The sequence below is a fragment of the Sminthopsis crassicaudata genome, chromosome 4, assembly GCF_048593235.1.
Source record: "Sminthopsis crassicaudata isolate SCR6 chromosome 4, ASM4859323v1, whole genome shotgun sequence".
In the NCBI taxonomy this organism is placed as follows: domain Eukaryota; kingdom Metazoa; phylum Chordata; class Mammalia; order Dasyuromorphia; family Dasyuridae; genus Sminthopsis; species Sminthopsis crassicaudata.
Genome location: NC_133620.1, coordinates 263,518,186 through 263,537,839, shown reverse-complemented (window position 1 = coordinate 263,537,839; position 19,654 = coordinate 263,518,186). Strand labels below are relative to the sequence as shown.

Below are 19,654 nucleotides of genomic sequence, written 5' to 3'. Positions count from 1 at the left end.
GTCTGACCTCTGTGGAATTCCATTCTCTTGATAAGGGTGACTTGGGTAAACTAAATCCACAATTTCTCTTGCTATGATTCCCACAACCTCTCCCTTTGAAGGTTTTACTAAGCCTGTTTGTTCACTTGAGGTCAAATAGGCTGAATGAAATTTCACTTCCTCTAGCTGCCCTTGTTCCCTCCAGTCTAACAAACAAAAAAATATCAAAAGATGGAAAAGAGAAAAGAAGAAACATAAAGGAGTACGCAATTACCTTTCTATAGGGTAAACAGCTCAGTGCCATGAAAAGACCCACTTTCCACCTGGTAATTTTAAGCAAATCATTGTAACTCCCTGGGTCTCCTTCCTCAGTTTCCTTATTTGTCAAATCTGGGAGTTGGACTTCCTGTAAAATCCGTGCTATCTCTGAATCCACTGATACTAATCTGTATGTAAATAGATCTATTTGAATCCACTGATTCTAATCTCTCTGTAAATAGATCTCCAAAACTGTTGGCTTTTTCTATTTGTGAGGATTTCTTTTAAAAGCAGATATCTGATCAACTATGATAGATTTAGCTCTTCTCAGCAATACAATTATTCAAGATAATTCCAATAGACTTGGCACGGAAAATGCCATCCACATCTAGAGAGAGAACTATGCCTACTGAATGTGCATCTGAACTTAGTATTTTCACCTTTTTTTTTCTTTCTCATGTTTTTTCCCCTTTTGATTTGATTTTTCTTGCCCAACATGATTAATATGGAAATATTTTAAAATGTTTGTAAATGTATAGCCTAGATTGCTTGTTGTCTTGGGAAGGGGGAGGATATAAAGGAAGGAGGGAGACAAAATTTGGAACACAAAATCTTACAAATAAGAATGCTAAAAACTATCTCTACATGTATTTGGAAAAATAAAATACTATTGAGAAAAAAGAGCATTTTTTAAAAAAGAGATCAAGAGAGTAAGTAATGTTGGATACAAGTTCCCTGATTGCCAAGTCAGAAAGGTAAAAAATATAAATAAATAAATAAAGCCCACCTATTGTGACAATAAATAAACGAACATGGAGATCTGAGTCTAAGAAGCTGAGACAGAAAGGTGAGAAATAAATAAACAAAAATCTCCTATTATAACAATAAATATATAAAAATAGAGATCTGAGTTTTAGAAATGGAGACCTCAGTAACACTGAGGGGAGAGATGTGCTGTTAAATGCGCAATCAGTCAGGGGTGGTTGACAAATGTATCCCAAACAGACTTTTAAGCTTAGTCTATGTTATTAACATTTTCTTAAGTTTAGACAATTAACAAAATGCTAAGTCAAGTTGTGATTTGTAGCATTTGCTGATTTTCAAAGTATAAATGTTCGTACTGAAAAGTTAACAATGGAGGTAAATGTTACTGCCTGAAAGTAACTTCCTTCAATTCTCATGACAGGTTCCCCAGAGGACAATTATAGCAGGCCCAGCTTAAGTGCTCAGTTATTATCTTCCCTAAAATTAACACTCACAGGTGTTCACCAATGATAGACAGTGTGGTAAAGTGGACATTCTGCTTCTGTCAGTCTATGTGATGTTAGGCAAGTCACTCATATCTCTGGGTCTCATTTTCCTCATTTGTAAAATCAAGATACCTGAAGTAGATAGCTTCCAAGATCCCTTCCCATCTTTGACACATTATTGGGTATCAATTTTGGATTCTCAAATGTCTGTCTGGGACTGCCTTATGTTGAATCAGAGGGATAAATAGGTGAGGAGACCCTGCTAAGGATCTTCTCAAAATTGAAGGTTGTCTATCTTTTTTGTCTAGTAGCTATGAAAGACAATCCTGTCCCAGACATAAACGTTGTCTGATTTAGTTAAGTCAATTTACTTCGGTGGGTCTCAGTTTCTTAATCTGTCAAATAGGAATAATACTTCTTATACTTCCTGAATTATACATTTCTTGTGATGACAAATAATAGAAATTTGAGCTGGTTATTACTATCAGACTGAACATTAAGATCAGAGGCATCCAGGGACACTGATGGAAAAAGATTGTGGGTGTGGTAGCCCTCCTCCATTAAGTTTTAGTTTTCATGGACATAAAAACTGTTTCTGAGATCCAAATATTAAAAAATTAATTCATACTATCCTGTCATAAGTACATGAGAGAGGGAAAGCTTTTCTATGGGCATTTCTTTCCCTAAATGCTTTTGCATTAGCACTGCTGTTTTGTGGTTTCCTAACATGGTGGGTGATTCTCTGTTTAAGAGGTGATACTTCTAAGTCCTGATATTTCACTCAGCTGAGCCAGTATGAGACATCCCAGTGCCCTGACAACATTTGAAAATTATTATCTCCTAGATCTATATTGTAATATTGTCTTCCCTGCTCTCCACTAGATAGTAAACTTCTTTTTTAAAAAATTAACAGCTTTAAATTTAAAAAAGTTTTCAACATTCATCCATACAAAACTCTGTGTTCCAAGTTTTTTTCTCTCTTTCTTTCACCCCTTCCCTTAGATAGCAAGCAATATATGTTAAACATTTGCAATTTTTCTATACCTGTTTCCACAATTATCATGCTGCACAAGAAAAATCAGAACAAAAAAGGAAAAAAATGAGAAAGAAAAGGGAAAAAAGCAAGCAAACAACAACAACAAAAAAATATGTTGCAATCCATGTTCTATCCCCACAATCTTCTTTCTGGATGGACATGGCTCCCTCTAACACAAATACATTAGAATTGTCCTGAATCACCTCATTGTTGAAAAAAAACCAAATCCATCAGAGTTGATCATCCCATAATTTTGTTGCTACAATGTTCTCTTTGTTCTATTTACTTTACTTAGCATTAGTCATGTAAGTCTCTTTGAAATAATCCTACTGATCGTTTCTTATAGAACAATAATATTCCATAATATTGACATAGCATAACTTATTCATCCATTCTCCACTTGATGGGCATCCACTTAGTTCCTTGGCACTATAAAACAGGCTGCCACAAACATTTTTGCACAAGTGAATCTTTTTCCCTTTTTTTTTTTTTTTTTTTTTTTTTGGTCTTTTTGGGATATAGACCCTGTAGAGACACTGCTGAATCAAAGGATATGCACAGTGTTAATAGTCCTTTGGGCAAAGTCCCAAATTGCTCTCCAGAATGGTTGGCTTAGTTCACAACTTCATAAACAATGTATCAGTGTCTCAGTTTTCCCATATTCCCTCCAACATTTAACATTATCTTTTCCTGCCATCTAAGTCATAGATTGTAAACTTAAGGACAAGAATTGACTGACTTTTCTAGTATAAATCTAGTATAAAGTAGGTACTTAATAATTTTTTTTGTTGATTGATTGTTACTTTGTTCAGTCATTTTTAGCTCTCTGAGACCCCACTGGGGGTTCTCTTGGAAAAAATACTGGAATATTTTGCCATTTCCTTTTCCTGCTCATTTTTCAAATGAGGATACTGAATTAAACAGGATTAAGTGATTTGCGCAGAGTTCTATAGTAAGAGTCTAAGACCAAATTTGAACTCAGATCTTTCTGACTCTAGGACTCTATCCACTGCATCAATTATCTGATTATTACTACCCACTAAAAGACATGACAATAATTACCCAAATGCAATTGAGAACAGAATTTGAGGTATTAAAATGTGCACATTTCAAAAAAATATCAAAATGTATTAGAACTTCTTCCTACTTTACATTGTACCTTTATTTTTATTTTTTTTTTAAAGAAAATACACTATATTGATACTTTTTTTAAATAAAACTTCCATTTCCTTTTGTATCCTTGACCCTAAAGTCACTTTCTACCATTTCTATACTTAGTCCCAGTTGCATATCTCACAAAGTTAAAACACAGTAGGCGCTTAATAAATGTTTATTCCTTCCCTCTCAGTTTGGTAGGGTGGAAAAAGCACTTGCTTTGGGGGTTGTTGTTGTCCAATTATGTCCAACTCTTTATGATCCCATGTAGCATACCAGACCAATCCCTTCTATTCTCCACTATTTCCCAAAGTCCGTCCAAGTTTAAGTTCATTGTTTCCATGACATTTTCTACCCCTCTCATCCTATGCCATCCTCTTTTCCTTTTGCCTTCAATCTTTCCCAATATCAGTATACCAATCTTTTCAATAAGTTCATCAAGTGCCAAGATATTTAACCTTCAGCTTCAGTATTTGACCTTATAGTGAATAATCTGAATTAATTTCTTTAAGTATTGATTAAATTGAATTCCCTGTTGTCTAAGGACTTTCTTTTTCTTTTCTTTTCTTTCTTTTTTTCTTTTCTTTTTTTTTTTTTTTTAGCAATGCAGGATTTTATTTTTTTTATTATAGCTTTTTATTGACAGAACATATGCATGGGTAATTTTTCAACATTGTCCCTTGCAATCACTTCTATTCCAACTTTTCCTTTCCTTCCCTCCACCCCCTCCCCTAGATGGCAGGGTGTCTCATACATGGTAAACATGTTAAAGTATATTTTAAATACAATTTATGTGTACATATTTATACAGTTCTCTTATAGCACAAGGAAAATCAGATTTATAAAGATAAAAATAACCTGGGAAGAAAAACAAAACTGAAAACAGTCCACACTCATTTCCCAGTGTTCTTTCTCTGGGTGTAGATGATGCTATTCATCACTGATCAATTGAAACTGAATTGGATCTTCTCATTGCCAAAGATAACCACTTCCATCAGAATTGATCCTCATATTGTTGCTGTATACAATGATCTCCTAGTCCTGCTCATTTCACTCAGCATCAGTTCATATAAGTCTCTCCAAGCCTTTCTGTATTCATAACATTTGTCTACCATAATTTATTCAGCCATTCTCCAATTAATGGACATCCCCTCATTTTCCAGTTTCTGGCCACTACAAAGAGGGCTGCACAAACATTCTTGCACATACAGGTCCCTTTCCCTCCTTTAAGATCTCTTTGGCACATAAGCCCAGTAGTAACACTGCTGGATCAAATGATATGCACAGGTTGTCTAAGGGACTTTCAAAACTCTCCTCCAGCACCACAATTAGAAAGCATTCATTCAGGTTCCAATACCACTTTTGATACTTACTATTTGTGTAACCTTCAGCAAATCATTGGGCTTTAGTTTATTCCCTGATAGGGGAAGGGAAGATGAAAAAAATAAACATTTATATAGCATCTACTATGTTCCAAAGTACTTATACAAGTATTTCATTTGATCCTTACAAGATGACATGTGATGCTAAGTAAAATATTCAAAACCAAGAGAACATTGTATACAGCAACAACAAGAATATGTGATAATCAATTGGGATGGACTTGGCTCTTCAGCAATGAGGTGATTCAAGACAATTCAGATAGACTTAAGATGGAAAATGCCACCTACATTCAGAGAGAAAACTATGGAGACTGAATGTGAATAAAAGGGTTTTTTTTCCTTCACCTTTTTGTTGTTGTTTGCTTTTTTTTCCTTCAATTTTTCCCTTTTCATTTTTCTTGCACAGCATGATGAATATGGAAATATGTTTTGAAGAACTGCACATGTTTAACCTATATTGGATTGTGCTATCTTGGAGAGGGAGGAGGGAAGGAGGAAATTCTGGAACACAAGGTTTTGTAAAGATGAATGTTGAAAACTATCTTTGCATGTATTTGGAAAAATAAAATACTATTAATTAAAAAATGAAAAACAAAACAAAACATAAAAACAAGAAGATGATACCTGAAGTCCTGTTTAGCTCTACTTGGGATCCTCTAGAGTTCACCTATGTCCAGGAAGCAGACTATACTACAAAATCATCTCCCCTCAAAAGAGAAGTTGAGATTTGTGATAGAGTAGTCCTCTGTCACAAGGTATTGTAACTTTAGTAAGAAGTAGCAGCAGGGCACAAATGGCATACACTATGCAAGAAAATGCTGACTAGACAAAGGGACCAAGAACATTGTGATTCTATTGCAATAGAAAGGACAATGACTTGAACTGGGAAACTTCAAAGATTTCCCAGGAAATCAAGGCAGACCGAGTTTCCCCAAAACTCTTCTGATATAATTTGATCCAGAAAGATTGGCTCAGTATTAAAATATATATATATATATATATATATATATATATATATATATATATATATATATATATATATATATATATTTGCAAATCTGTTTATTTGTTTGTTTTTGTATTTAAAAGAAAAGGTCTTGGGGCTGTACTGTATAGAGCACCAGCCCTGAAGTCAGGAGGATGTGAGTTCAAATCTGCCCTCAGACACTTAACACTTCCTAGCTGTGGGACGCCGACAAGTCACTTAACCCCAATTTCCTCAAGGGAAAAAAAATCAAAGGTCTTATAAGAGGAAAGATAAGAAAAAAATCAGAACTCAACATAGTCTGACTATGTCCTTCCTCTAGTCAAACATCTTAAGAAGTTTCCCATTGTCTACCACAGTGATATAGAATCGAAATAGAAGCAGAGGATACTGTACATAAAACTCCCTGCTAGAAGCATTTTTATTAATTTTGCTAAACATTTCTCAATCATACTTTAATCTGGTTCTGGCTGCACTCAGTAGTATTGTGTACCATGTGTGCCCTAGGTGATATATGTGACACCTCTGGTCTACCATATGAAATAGTCAAAGTCCCCTATTATTATGTTCTACCTTGCCCATGAAACTGGTCAGACTGAAACAACTTATTATATTTTCTTCTTTTTATTCTTTTCTCTTTCCAACTTCCATTTATTGAAGCCCCAAGTGAGAAGTCACATTGTTTGTTAAATCTTTCCTGAATATCCTCAATGAAAAGGTCCTCTTTGTCTCTCTCTTCTCTGTCTGAGTCTCTCTCTGTCTTTGTCTCTCTGTATGTGTCTCTATCTGAGTCTGTTTCTCTGTCTCTCTGTATGTCTCTGTCTCTATATATGTCTGTGTGTGTGTGTATGTGTGTGTGTGTGTGTGTGTATTTTTGTCTTTATTTCTCTCTGTGTCTCTCCCTATTTTTCTGTTTCTCTTCTCAGAGGTCTCTTTCTCTCTATGTGTCTCTGTACTTTTCTCTCTATCTCTTCATATTTCTCATAACATCTTACCTGAACCACTTCTTTTCACTTATTTTAGGATAGTAGGTTTCAAGCTTTGTAGTACAACTCACTCATTTTACAAATGAGGGAACTGACACTCAGAAAAGTTAAGTGACTTGTCCAGTCACACAGCCAGTAAATGGCAGAATTGGAATGTGAACCCAGCCAGGTCTTCCTGACTCCAATCCATCACTTCATATCAACTCTCTAACTCTTTCTCCCTCACTCTATGGTTGTGTTTCTATCTTTTTCCCTTGCTTTGATCAGAATGGGCTTGTGTTGTAGCTACCTACTCAGCCCTGAAGCTCAGGACAGAACTGTATACATAGTATGCCCATAGTAAATGTTTGTGGAATTGAATATACAAGAAAAGAAAGACAGTAGAATGGCCGTAAGACTGAAAGAGGAGAAACCAGTTCACCAAGATAGAAAATGCAATTCACCAAATTGAAGCTAATGGGAAAGATGAAAAATTCAATTCATCAAATTGAAGCTAATGGAAAAGATGGAAAATGCAATTCACCAAATTAAAGCTAAGAGGAAAGATGGAAAATGCAATTCACCAAATTGAAACTAATGGGGGAAAATGTGAGCAAAACAGTCGTAGCAACCTTCTTCTGGGGTCTTAGCTCTAGTCTCATAGATTTCTTGCCTTTTAGTTCTCCTGATTCAATGAATTCGGTTCTACCAGATTGAAGGTAATCTTGCCTACTCATAGGGCTAGCTCTATGGCGGCCTCGTGTGTTTGTTGGCAAAAATTACAATTTGAATTGTAATTTCTACTATACCTAGAGAACTCTCAGATGCTGGTAGCACATAGAATATTAATGTTAGGAGACACTTCTAAAGTCATCTTTAATCCTCTCACTTCCTCACTTTACAGACGGGACAAATGAAGTCCAAAAAGGTCATACAGAAGAGAAGGAGGAGGAGATAGAAGAGAAAAAGGATGAAAAAGAGGAGGAAGAGAAAAGAATAAGGAGAAAAAGAGAAAGAGAGAAGGAGGAGGAGGAGGAGGAGGAGGAGGAGGAGGAAGAAGATGCAAACTAGAATTTTATATTTGATTCTAGAGGAGATAGGGAATCATTGCAGTTTATTGAGAAATGACATGTTAGGAAAATCACTCTACTAACTAGGTAGAGGATGAACTGAAATTGGAAGAGATGTGTGACAGTCCTAAAATGCCTAGGTCGTTTTCTTAAATTTGTTTGTATCTCTGATTTTGGTTTTGCAATTTCTAAGGCTATGGCGAGATGCTAGAAATCTACAAACATCACTTTATCTGTTGGTACTGGACAAGTGAATCCACTAACAAGCCAGCTGACTGATGTATTCATGAAAGAACTGGACTACATCAATATTCTCACAAAGTAGCAACTAAATGAAAAGTTGGAGGGAAAAAAACAAAACAAAACATTAAAATAGATGAACCTAAGCAGATGAACCAAAAGGATAGATATCAATAACAGAAGGGAATGTGGCTTCCAGATCAGCTAAAAAAGCCCAGATATCTGAGTAATTATTTCAAGATGATGAAAAATGAATCAGTATCCAAAGAAGCAGAGGACCCCGTGGATTCCTGAGGGCACAAAACCAAAACACGATAACGCTGAGAAAAAATCAAATGGATGTCGTTGTATTTGATTCCATTTTGTACCAACCTTTCATATGTGTTTATATCACGTTTCTTTATATCTGAAATTAAGTTTAGAAGACTAGAAGTACAGAAGTTTAGTCTTTCTGTAAATCACTGTTTTATCTTTATGTTAAGGACACCTAACATCTCTGTACTCTTAGCTATCCTTGCAAAAATACAGAGTGGACACAACCAATCAATTTTTCTTAGCAACCAGGATAAAAAAATCTCATCTTTCTTACCAGTAGTAACCAGATGATTTAATCATACATTCTACCTATGTGCTATTCTATTTTTATTCACTTTCCCTACACTATAAGATGCCTTGTATACCCCATCTCAGCATCTTTGACTTGCTGAGAAGCTAAAGATCTCTTTTATTGGTAACTGCTAGCTTTATCAATAAATTGGATATGTTTAGAGTTTTGTTGTCTCAGTTTAATTTAATTTCAATCATTACATACTAAGTAGTTTAAAAAAGAAATAAGAATTGTGAAAGCAAAATTTATGGCTTGCTCAGCCTCAATTATCAACAGAATAGTGTAAACTCAGTTGTGAACTGTAGGGAAGAAAATATTGGAAGATACCTCAGAAGTCAAGAAAAAGTATGGGAGACAAAAGAAAAAGTTCAAGAAGGTTGGCAAGAGATCCAATAAGCTTTTTTATCCTTAAGGCATTTAACTGAAACTGGGAGGAAAAGAAATACTTGAAAAGTGGATATGCCAACATTACCTTCATGGCCATTAGAACAAATTGTTTTCATCCACCCATTTCACTTGGGATTTCTATCCCAAGTTTGGAGTTCCCTCTAACTCACTAATATACTGCTTTAGTCATTGCCATTAAAGTGGTTTAGCCTTTTTGCCCAGAGGTTTTAGTGGGGTGTGGCTTTTATGCATGATACAGTTTTTTGGAGCCATTAGAGAGAATTGAGTGTCAGGTAGACACCAAAGGTGGATGAGCAACCTTGAAAAGGTCTAGGCAAGCCCTCACACAAGAAGTACTAGTTCTTCTAGTGTTTATCCCATACACCTGTAGGCAATTTAAGTACTTCATTAGCTTATTCTTTAATGAACAGCAAGAAGCTAGAAAAATCAAAATTACAGATAGAATGGAAGAACCACAGATTCATAGATCCAAAGCTAGAAAATATATTACAAGTTATCCAGTCTAGCTCTCTTATTTTAGAGGTGGGGAATCTGAGATTCAGAAAGATTGAAAAACTAGAGAATTTATTTAAGGATGTGAACAAGAATCACACAGAATAAAAGTCTTGAATCTCTTGCACCTATGCTTAGGAAACTCTATATCCACTGGAGCATCAAAGTTTACTGTCACAAGAAATTTAGAATTCTGCATTCCTCAAATTTTTTAATTAATTATTTTTAATTTTTTTTTTGGGGGGGGGAGTAAGGCAAGTAGGGTTAAGTGATTTGCCCAGGGTCTAGTAACTAGTAAGTATTGAGTGTCTGAATCCAGATTTGAACTCAAGTCTTCCTAATTCTAGGGCCAATGCTCTATCCACTGTGCTATCTAGCTATCCCTATTAAGTCCTCATAAGAGAACTAAAGCAGTTATTCTCAACCAAAAGCAAGTTTTTCAACAAAAATGCAGAAGCAGATAGGAGAATCCAGTCATATAAATCACAGCATTAAAGATACCTGAAAAAAATATGTAAAACACTACCACTGTTCTCACTAATTTTTTTGGTTCATAAATATAGCCATTTTCATAAAACTGTTATTATATAATAACATGCAATGGATTTGTTTTTGCTTTTTAATGAATTAATATCTTAAAATATTATGCTTTAATTTAAATTGATAAATATTAATAGGTATAGCTCACTTAAACAAAAGCTTTTTGGAGTCCTTAATCATTTTTTAAGAGAATTAAGAGGCCTTAAAACTAAATGGCATGAATACTGGTATTCTAAATTGCTAGATTTTCAGTGACTGATTGTTCAACCCATGAAGTAATGGGATCATAGCTCTAGAACTGAGTGGGATTTCAGAAGTCCTTTAGCATCCCTTCATTTTATTGATGTAGAAACAATGGCAATTAAGTGATTTGCCCAAAAATCATAAAAGTGGTATTTTAGCGGCATTATTTGAACTCAGGTCTACCAACTCTAGAGCTCTGTCTCTTTCCACTATACCATGCTGATGTAGGGGAATTGTATTTCTAGCCAAATTTCAATGACTTGATCCTACAGAAGATCCTAATATATTGAATGAGAAAGCTTCAGAATGTCACCAAGATCTGTAAGGACAGGAGGAGAAAAATGGAGGTTCATAGGATAACTAGAAAGAACCCAAGGAGTTATCCAACATCCTAGCCCCTGACTTGCTCAGGATCACACACTTTGTAAGTATCAGAAACCAGACCCAAGTCTTCTGATTCCAAATTTTGTCTTTTACACACTATTCCATATTGGAACAGAATATTCTTCTTGGATATTCCTATCCACTATATATGTGGTTTCTGGACTGGATGAATACAGCACATGAGAATAGCATTGACAGGAAGGTTCAGGCTCATACATAGGGACTCCTTTACTGGTTGACTTCTCTTTTAGCAAAATACCTTCAATCATGGACTCATTTTTTTTTTCCCCTGACTAGGGTTTTTGTTTGTTCTTTCCAGGAATCATGATCTATGGCCTCTTGTTTTCATATAAATTTCAATTACAGGAGCCGTACATGGAAGAGACCAACCATATCCCCTACCTGAAATACATATCTATATGCAAAGCATCTAGATAAGGGGAAAATTCTTCAAAAACCGTTATTTAGAACTTAAAGAAACTTTGAGTTTCTCACAATTAGAAGAAAAATGATTAACATAGCATTGGGAAGAGATAGGATCATCATTCCCATGTTCCCAAATCTTATTCTCCTTGCCTCCCAAAAATAATGTTATCTTCTAAAGAACTTTGTCAAAGAACATTCAGTCTATTCATGCAAAAACAATAAACACAGACTAGCTGCCCATTTTCAGTTTTAAATGCAAAAATTAGAACATAAGTCAAAGATCTGTGTGTAGAAAGCCTTTATTTGATACATATTTGTTTTATTTGTTGTCACAGCACAGGTGATTGTGACTCAGATCAGTAACATTAACTAACATTTTGTTATTTATTAGGCCCCAACAATTAGAGAAGCCCAAATTTGAATGTTATGCTCAGCACAAAAAACATGGTACAGAATTCATTCATTCAGCAAGTACTCGATGTCTTAGATGCTAGAGCAGTTTAGATAAGGTCACTTCTGGAAGGTGAAAGAGCATGTAGCTGGTAGAGGTCTCACTCAGTTCAGGGAACAGATGGAGAGAATTAGGTCTAGGATCTATATCCCTGAAGCTTACAGAGTAAATCAGAAGAACTTGAGAGAACTTAGAGCAAGATAAGGTGCAGAAACACAGACAAGAAATTAATGCTCTTATTCACCTAGGTCAATGCTTCAACCGGAAACGTCAAAGCCAAGTTTTTAGAACGGACATTTTAATTCTTGGATTACTGAGAAAAGGAGAATATTTGCCCCTATTATCTCTTTCCTAGGTTTGTTGGATTCCTCCAAAATGCTATTTTTGAAGGATAGCTATACCTAGGCAAATCTCACAGAGTGTTAGAACTGACATGATTGGAATATGGCATTAAGAATCACAAAGTAATCACATACACAAAATCTCTCTCTCCATGAGAAAGTTTGCTGTTTTAGAAAAAGATCTTGACAATATCTTCCACATACTTAGCATCAGGCATAGGCTTTCTCTTGCTGCCAGGGGCCAGGAATGCCTTAATTGTTGGAATATTACTGATTCGAGTTTTGAATGCCTAAAGAAAAAAAAAAAGTTGAAAGGAAAGTCAGATGATGCAAAAAAAAGATCATGACACAAAATTCAAATGACAATAGAAGAGACTCCTACAAATTCAAGGGTATCACTATTGAAAGTGAAGATAGTCTTAATGAATAATCAAAATCTAACAGAGTGACCTAAAATCAGTTAAGTCACTTTCCCATGGCTAAATAGCTAATAAATTGTGGAGCCAGATTAAGGTTTGTGACAATCCCTCTAAATTCTAGAGCTTTCCCTCTATTAATTATTCCCTCTGTTTATTATTTCTTATTTATCCTGTATATGGATTGCTTGGTATGTATTTGTTTGCATGTTGTCTCTACTGAGGACAAACCTTGCCTGGGGTCATATAGAACTAGTGTCTGCGGTCTCAACATAGGACCTCCTGATATGTCCACTGTATCCTATGTAGCTAGTACTGATTATCTCCCACTTATCCTACATATAGATTGTTTGTATGTAATTTGCCCACATATCATTGCTCCCATTGTATTGTAAACCCCTTGAGGGGTCATCTTTTTCTTTTCCTAGAACAAAGGAGAGATTGATTGACTAATGACTCATGTGCTTTGTCCAGGGGCATACTGTGAGAAAACATCAGGAGTAGAATTTGAACACAGATCTCTCCTGAATCCTAATTCCAGATTGTCCAGTGCTCTTGCAATTCTATTATACTGTTTGCAATTCTATTACATTTTTAATGAAAAATTATGGCCTCCCACTACATAAGTAGTTTGTTTATCTGTATAAAATACACTGGGCAAAGAAATACATAGTACACAACTAGAATTACCTTTAGGGAATTAACAAGAATATAGTTTATAATAATAGAAAAACTTTATAAGTAAATATAAACTACTTGAAAACATTTGGAAACAATTTGCTTAAATAATCTAGGTGATTTTCTTTCAACATGAATTTCCTTTTCTAAACCTGAATTTGGTTAGTAAATCTTTTTTTTCTCCTTAAATTATAATAATAAATATTTTTTCTCCTCATAATATAATTATGTAATTATAATAATATGATAATTAATATAACAATAGCTCATATTTATATAGAATCTACTATGTGCCAAGAAGTTTACAATTATTTTCTTATTTGATCCTCACAACAACTCTGGGAAGTAGGTGCTATTTTTATTCCCATTTTACAGTTGAGGAAACTGAGCAAACATATTGAATAACTTGCCCAGGATCCATAGATGATAAATGATTGAAATGAATTCAGATTTTTCTGACTCAGGCCTGGCACTTTATTTATTGTGCCAACTAGTTGTTCCAAACATATGGTTGCAAGGACAAGCATCAGAGTCAAAATGGGAAAACCTGGCATTGATGAAATCAAAATTAATAAGTTTGTACCTCTGTGTGTATGTAAAATCATATATGTACATATATACACACATTATATACATTTATAATATGACATGTTTTATATATGTATATATCTATGCCCAATATATTGACACATGACAATTGATAGCTTTTCACATAACCACAACAGCAGTATAGTATGAAGTAGCCAGATCTAATCTGTACTCTCTAGATTTAAAAAAAGAGGAACTCCCCAGTATCTTAAGAACTGACAGACCTTCCCATGGAATTGAAAAGGTCTGCTTCTTACCCACATTAGCTTTAGGATCAAGAGGAAGTCATTTAACATCTCTGTGGCCCAAGTGAATAAGGCAATGGTTTTTCAAGTGTGGTTCAGGAATCCCTAAAGCTGTCCAAGACCTTTTCATGGGGTCTCTGAAGTCTAAATTCTATTTTCTTGATAATATTAAAGACTTTAACTTGTAATAAGGGAAATATCAATAGATATAACCCACATACATGGAAGTTCTTGGGTGGGGGCGGGAGGTGGAAGGCAGGGGCTCTTAATTATTTTTAAGAGTATAAAAGGGTCCTGACATCAAAAAGTTTGAATACTTTTGCTCTAAAGTTGTAGACAAGATCTATGTTGCTAGAATTTTTCTCGAAAATTCTAGGGGAAATAACAGGTCCTGAAAATAAAGCACTAAAAACCCTATCTTTATTGCATAAGTACCTGATAAGCTATCTACCTCTGTTTGCTCTAGGAATTATCTTTGTTTTGGAGACTTGGGAATAGTAAATGCAATCAGGTGTTCATGTGACCTTGGTCAAATGATATAATGGATTGTTAGTCTTTGGAAGAGGAAAGCTCAAAAAGCTCCATGTTCTTTATCATGAGAGAGCTTGAGAGAACAGTTGTCAGAGCAGAGATTAGATGAGGAAAATAGTTGTGTTCCATTTGGTGCAATACTTGCTTATTTACAGGGAATAATCCAAAGGAATAAAAAAAAAATTTTTTTTCAGAAATCTCATGATGTGAGTCTCTTCATGATCCCATTTGGGGTTTTCTTGGCTAAAGATACTAGACTAGTCCACCATTTCCAGATAGATCAAGACAATTCTGGATCTGACTAGAAACTGCATTTTTGTATAAAGGAACTTGGCCCTAAATGATGTAGTCAAGCACTGAGATAGGGAAAAATATGAGGATCCAGATATCTCTCAGTGCTTGGAGAGGGAAGAATGGTGAAATAGTGAGCAAAATTGAGCTGTGTGAACCTTGGCCCACTCCCTAGTTAAGCCAAGTGGCAAATAAAATTGAACTAGATGTTTACAGCTCAAGGCCAAGCTTCTCTCTCTCTGCATAGGGACCATAACCACAGCAGCGATCTAGTATGAAGTGGCCAGATCAAGTCTGTACTTAAGACATCAGAGTTTTAAATTTGAGGCTCTCTAAATTTAGAAAAAGAGAAACTCCACAATATCTTAAGAATTGACTCTATCCTACTCCCTCCTATGCTTCAGCTTGTACAGAACAGACTGCTAAATTTATATTTTAGCAATGTTTCCTCAGGTCAACAAAGAAAGTTTGGGTCCATGAGGCATCTGGGAGAAAAATAAAGAAAGCAATTTTTAAGTATAAATAATCTTACTATGTAAAAGAATTGGGTATTGGGAATTCAATTCTCAATCTTCTCTATCCCTACTTCAATCTATGTAATTCATATGTCTACATACATATAAATGCTTATATACATTTTTGTATATATGTATATATGACGTCAATGAAAGGTCAGTTGCCCAATTCCTCATTTATCTTTAATGAGTGGGTCTCCCTATCTCATGCAGCCTAAAAGTGAAGGGACCAATCACCTATTCCATTTTGTGCTCCACTCCAACCACCATATTAATTTCTAACTTAGTGTGAATAGCCCATCTGCATTGCTCACTGCAGAATTCCAGAACTCAAGAGATGCAACTGTTTGTCTCCCAGGTAATTGAGTTGATAAGCCTCTGCCACCACACCTACCTAATCAACTAACCATTTTCAGATAAAATCTGAAGTCCAAAGTGAAAAGGTGTTTTATCCATAAGTCACCTAGCTAGTAAGATGCAGAATCAATTTTTTAATCCAACTTCTCCTAAATTACAATTCTTTTATGCTATTTTTAAAATTTAAAAGTAATTTAAAAATAAGAAAAAAAATAGAAAAAGAAAAAAAGACAGAAAAAAGAAAAAACAAAACCATTGACAGGTGCCTAGCAGAACATCAGGGAGTATTCAAAATATGTAGCAATAGTTTCCATTTCAAGAAAGCATATATAATAACAGAAGACATTATATTTGTAACTGTCCATCTTTTCTTTGCTTCATTGTCAGTTATTCCTTAGTTCGTCTCCTAATTATAATCTTACTGACTAGATTTAATATTGAAAGCCAACTGATCATCAGATGTTTAAAGAAGAAGTTAGTAAGTTTTCAAACTTGATGTTTTAATTACCTGGAGTAAAGGAAATCCAGAGAGTGCATCGGGGACTCTTTCTTCTACCATTAAAATAGCTTCCAACAGTTGTACATCTGCCATGCTCAGCTTGTTACCAACAAGAAAGTTTTGTCCATGAGCCTTCAAAATCTGAATGACATAAGCACAGCAGAATGTTGAAGATGTCTTTCACTTTACATATGGAGGAGTTATGGATTGATTATAACAGCAGAGTATATAGCAATGGGGGAGACTGTCCAAAGCCTAATGGAATGCAACATCAAGCTGGAATCTCTATATATCATCAAGGAGCAAGAAGAGGAGGTGAGAAAGAAAGCATGATGAACTATTAATTCCAATTCTAATGATATGGTACCATTAAATTCCAGGCTTTTTCTCTTCTCAAATGTCCTAAGTTTAAAGGGATATATTCATATATTATAAATCCACAGAATCATAAATTTAGAGCTAATTTATTAGCTCATATATCATGCAAAACTGCCTCTTGGTGCTCTATCATGAGTTCTTAGCAATCTAAAACATGTTCTCCTGAGGTTAGTTTTACAAAAAAATTACAGAGAAGAGGAAAAATCACTTAGGGACTTGACCTGACTCCTGTTCCTCTATACTTTTTTCTTGTTCCATCATTCCAAATGCATCAGATTTTCTGTCACTTACATTTTCAAAAGCAGGAAAGTATCTGTTTTTGGACTTATTAGCAATTTCAACGAGTCTTTGTTTGAATTCTTCTCCTTTTAGGAAAGGGTAGATCATGATTAGTTCCATCAGATCCATTGTTCCCTCTGAAAACATGATAATCCTAAAAAACAAAAATAAAATAAATAAAACAAAAGGCATGCAATGTCTCAGTTAATGTTTCCTTTCCTTAGCCTCCCCAACTAAGCATCTTTGAACCACAGCAGCAGGGAGACCTGGAAGCCTGTTCACTCAATTTCAAAAGAAAGATACTTTGTGGAGTCAAGAAATCCTTTTTTATTTTAAAGCCCCCTGAGTTGTGCATGTTTTAGCTATATCAGATTGTTTACTGTCTTGGGAAGGGGAGAATTAAGGGAAGGGGGGAGAAAAATTTGGAACATAAAATCTTTTAAAAATGAATGTTGATATACACATATATTGTATTTAACTTATACGTTAATATATTTAACATGTATTGGTCAACCTGCCATCTGGGGGAAAGGGTGGAGGGAAGGAGGGAAAAAATTGAAACAAAATTTTTTGCAATTGTCAATGCTGGAAAATTACCTGTGCATAATTTTTTTTGTAAAAATTAATTAAATTAATTAATTAAAAATAAAATAATGGTAAATAATTTTTTAAAATTAATGTTGAAAATTATCTTTATGTGTTTTTGAAAAAATAAAATACTACTTAGAAAAAAAAAAGTTGAACCCCACTCCATTCCCCCAAATTCCCTTAATAAGTCTTGAAACAAGTCAGGGAGCATAATTCATTCTCCATTCTTCCAGCCAGTCTCTTTTTCCTATCTCCAAAAGAAGAAAAGCAACTACTTTTCCCAACATGTATTGAAAGATCCCACTACTGAGGAACTGGAGAGTATAAAAAAAATAATAATAATAATAAAAAGAAATTAAAAAAAAAAGGAAGGCTGGGCTTCTTTGAACCCTAAATCCCTGCATTAAATTTCTGGACTCTTGAAAATCAAAAGCTAGGCAAGCAATCAAAGGTTAAATTGCTCCTGACAATACTCCAGTCTTTCCTCATTACTCAACCTAGTATCACAAAGAAAAATCAAGGGTCTGTTTGTAGAAGGGCTAGCTAACTATCTAGCCAAGTTAACCCCCAAGCAAGCAAAGAATTGTTACAGTACAGTGCTCTCTCCTTCATGTCCTTCCCAAGTAGATTGTATTTCTCAGCAATATAGTGGAGAATGGCTCTTGTCTGAACCAGCTTCATCCCATCGATTTCCACCATTGGCACTTGCTGGAACAGGAGTACTGCCAAGGACAGGAAGAGAAGGATTAGAAGTCAAAATTTTTGGCATCCAGTAATTCACTACAAAGCTATAAGACTGTTCTGTCATGCCCTGGGGCAGCAAACCAGGAAGAAAATTAAAAAGAACTATCAAGGAATGATTAAAACTTCATGGATGGAACCGAGGCAAATGGAGAATTGGTCTTGCCTACAACCCTTTTAATTTTTAAGGAGACAAATTTTTATTTATAGCATTTTTGTGTGGATGAGACACTTAATAGAAAAGGTTTACACAGCACAGCAGATAAAGCCCTGAACCTGGACTTAAAAAGACCTGATTTCTAATCTGGCCTTGGATATTTATTAGCTATGTTAGTTGGACAAGTCGATCAAATTTCTATAAGTCTTAATTTCCCCATCTGTAAATGAGATAATAGCATCTATAGCCCAGGATTTCTGTGAAGGAAGATATTTGTAAAATACTTTGCAAACCTTAAAGTGCTATATAAATGCACTTTGATATTAATATTGAGATTATTTATATTATTTAACTAATATTCATATTATTGATATCAATATTATTGTTGTTGCTGATATCGATATTATTATTATTAATTACAGTATTAGGTTAATGAAACTAAAGCCATTGACTAATTTGACCCTCCGTTAATGTCCAGTACCTGTCAGCCACTGTGCTTTATTAAAATCCTACTTTCTACAGGAAGTCTTTCCTGATTCCCTCTCCTCTGCTGATCATCCCCAATATGTCCTGCATATATATTATGTAAACATAGTTGTATATGGGGTTAAATGACTTATCCAGGATCATACAGCCATATTTGAACTCAAGTCTTCTACACTTCAGACTTGGAATGCTATCTATTGTACTGCCTAACAGCCCCATGTTGAGCTACATCTTAATATTAATGTGTGTACTACATTGGGGGAAGACCAGATAGAACCTATTTATATTATCAATCATCCTATGGTGTAGTTAGACATATTTTCCTTTTAAAAACTTGTTCTTCTCATCCTCATTTTATTAAGATAGTGTTTTTGGTGATTTCCTTCAGCTTAATAAAAACTAAAACAAAATCAGAGGTTGAGCCATAAAATTTGGTTGATTTGTCCAAAGTCTCACAGATAGTAAGTGGCAGGCAGACTAGGATTCACACAGATGCTCCAACTCCAAAGGCACCATGCTTTCCACTGAATAATGATGCCTTCCAGGATTTCAAGTGCATTTTTTTATACTCACTTTCTTTCAACTTTTGTAATTGTTCTTTTGTTTCAAAAAATTTTTCTTCAAACTAAAAAAAACAACAACAGAAATATAAGATGATATTAGAAAATGTCACAGGCAATTCAAGAGAGTGAA

General features: G+C 34.8%; 1 protein-coding gene across 2 annotated transcripts in view; it reads right to left on the bottom strand.

Annotated features, from left to right (window-relative positions):
• Positions 1–11,701: 11,701 nt before the first annotated feature.
• LOC141566297 (glutathione S-transferase) overlaps positions 11,702–19,654 on the bottom strand; it is a 32,983-nt gene continuing 25,030 nt past the window's right edge. For both annotated transcript variants that reach the window (XM_074310649.1, XM_074310648.1), the window contains 5 exons: positions 19,535–19,586; positions 18,173–18,299; positions 17,002–17,143; positions 16,342–16,473; positions 11,702–12,502 (listed from right to left, as the gene is read on the bottom strand). In XM_074310649.1, coding sequence (XP_074166750.1) covers positions 12,383–12,502; positions 16,342–16,473; positions 17,002–17,143; positions 18,173–18,299; positions 19,535–19,586 — 573 coding nt within the window. In that variant the 3' untranslated portion in view covers positions 11,702–12,382. The remainder of the gene's footprint in view (positions 12,503–16,341; positions 16,474–17,001; positions 17,144–18,172; positions 18,300–19,534; positions 19,587–19,654) is intronic.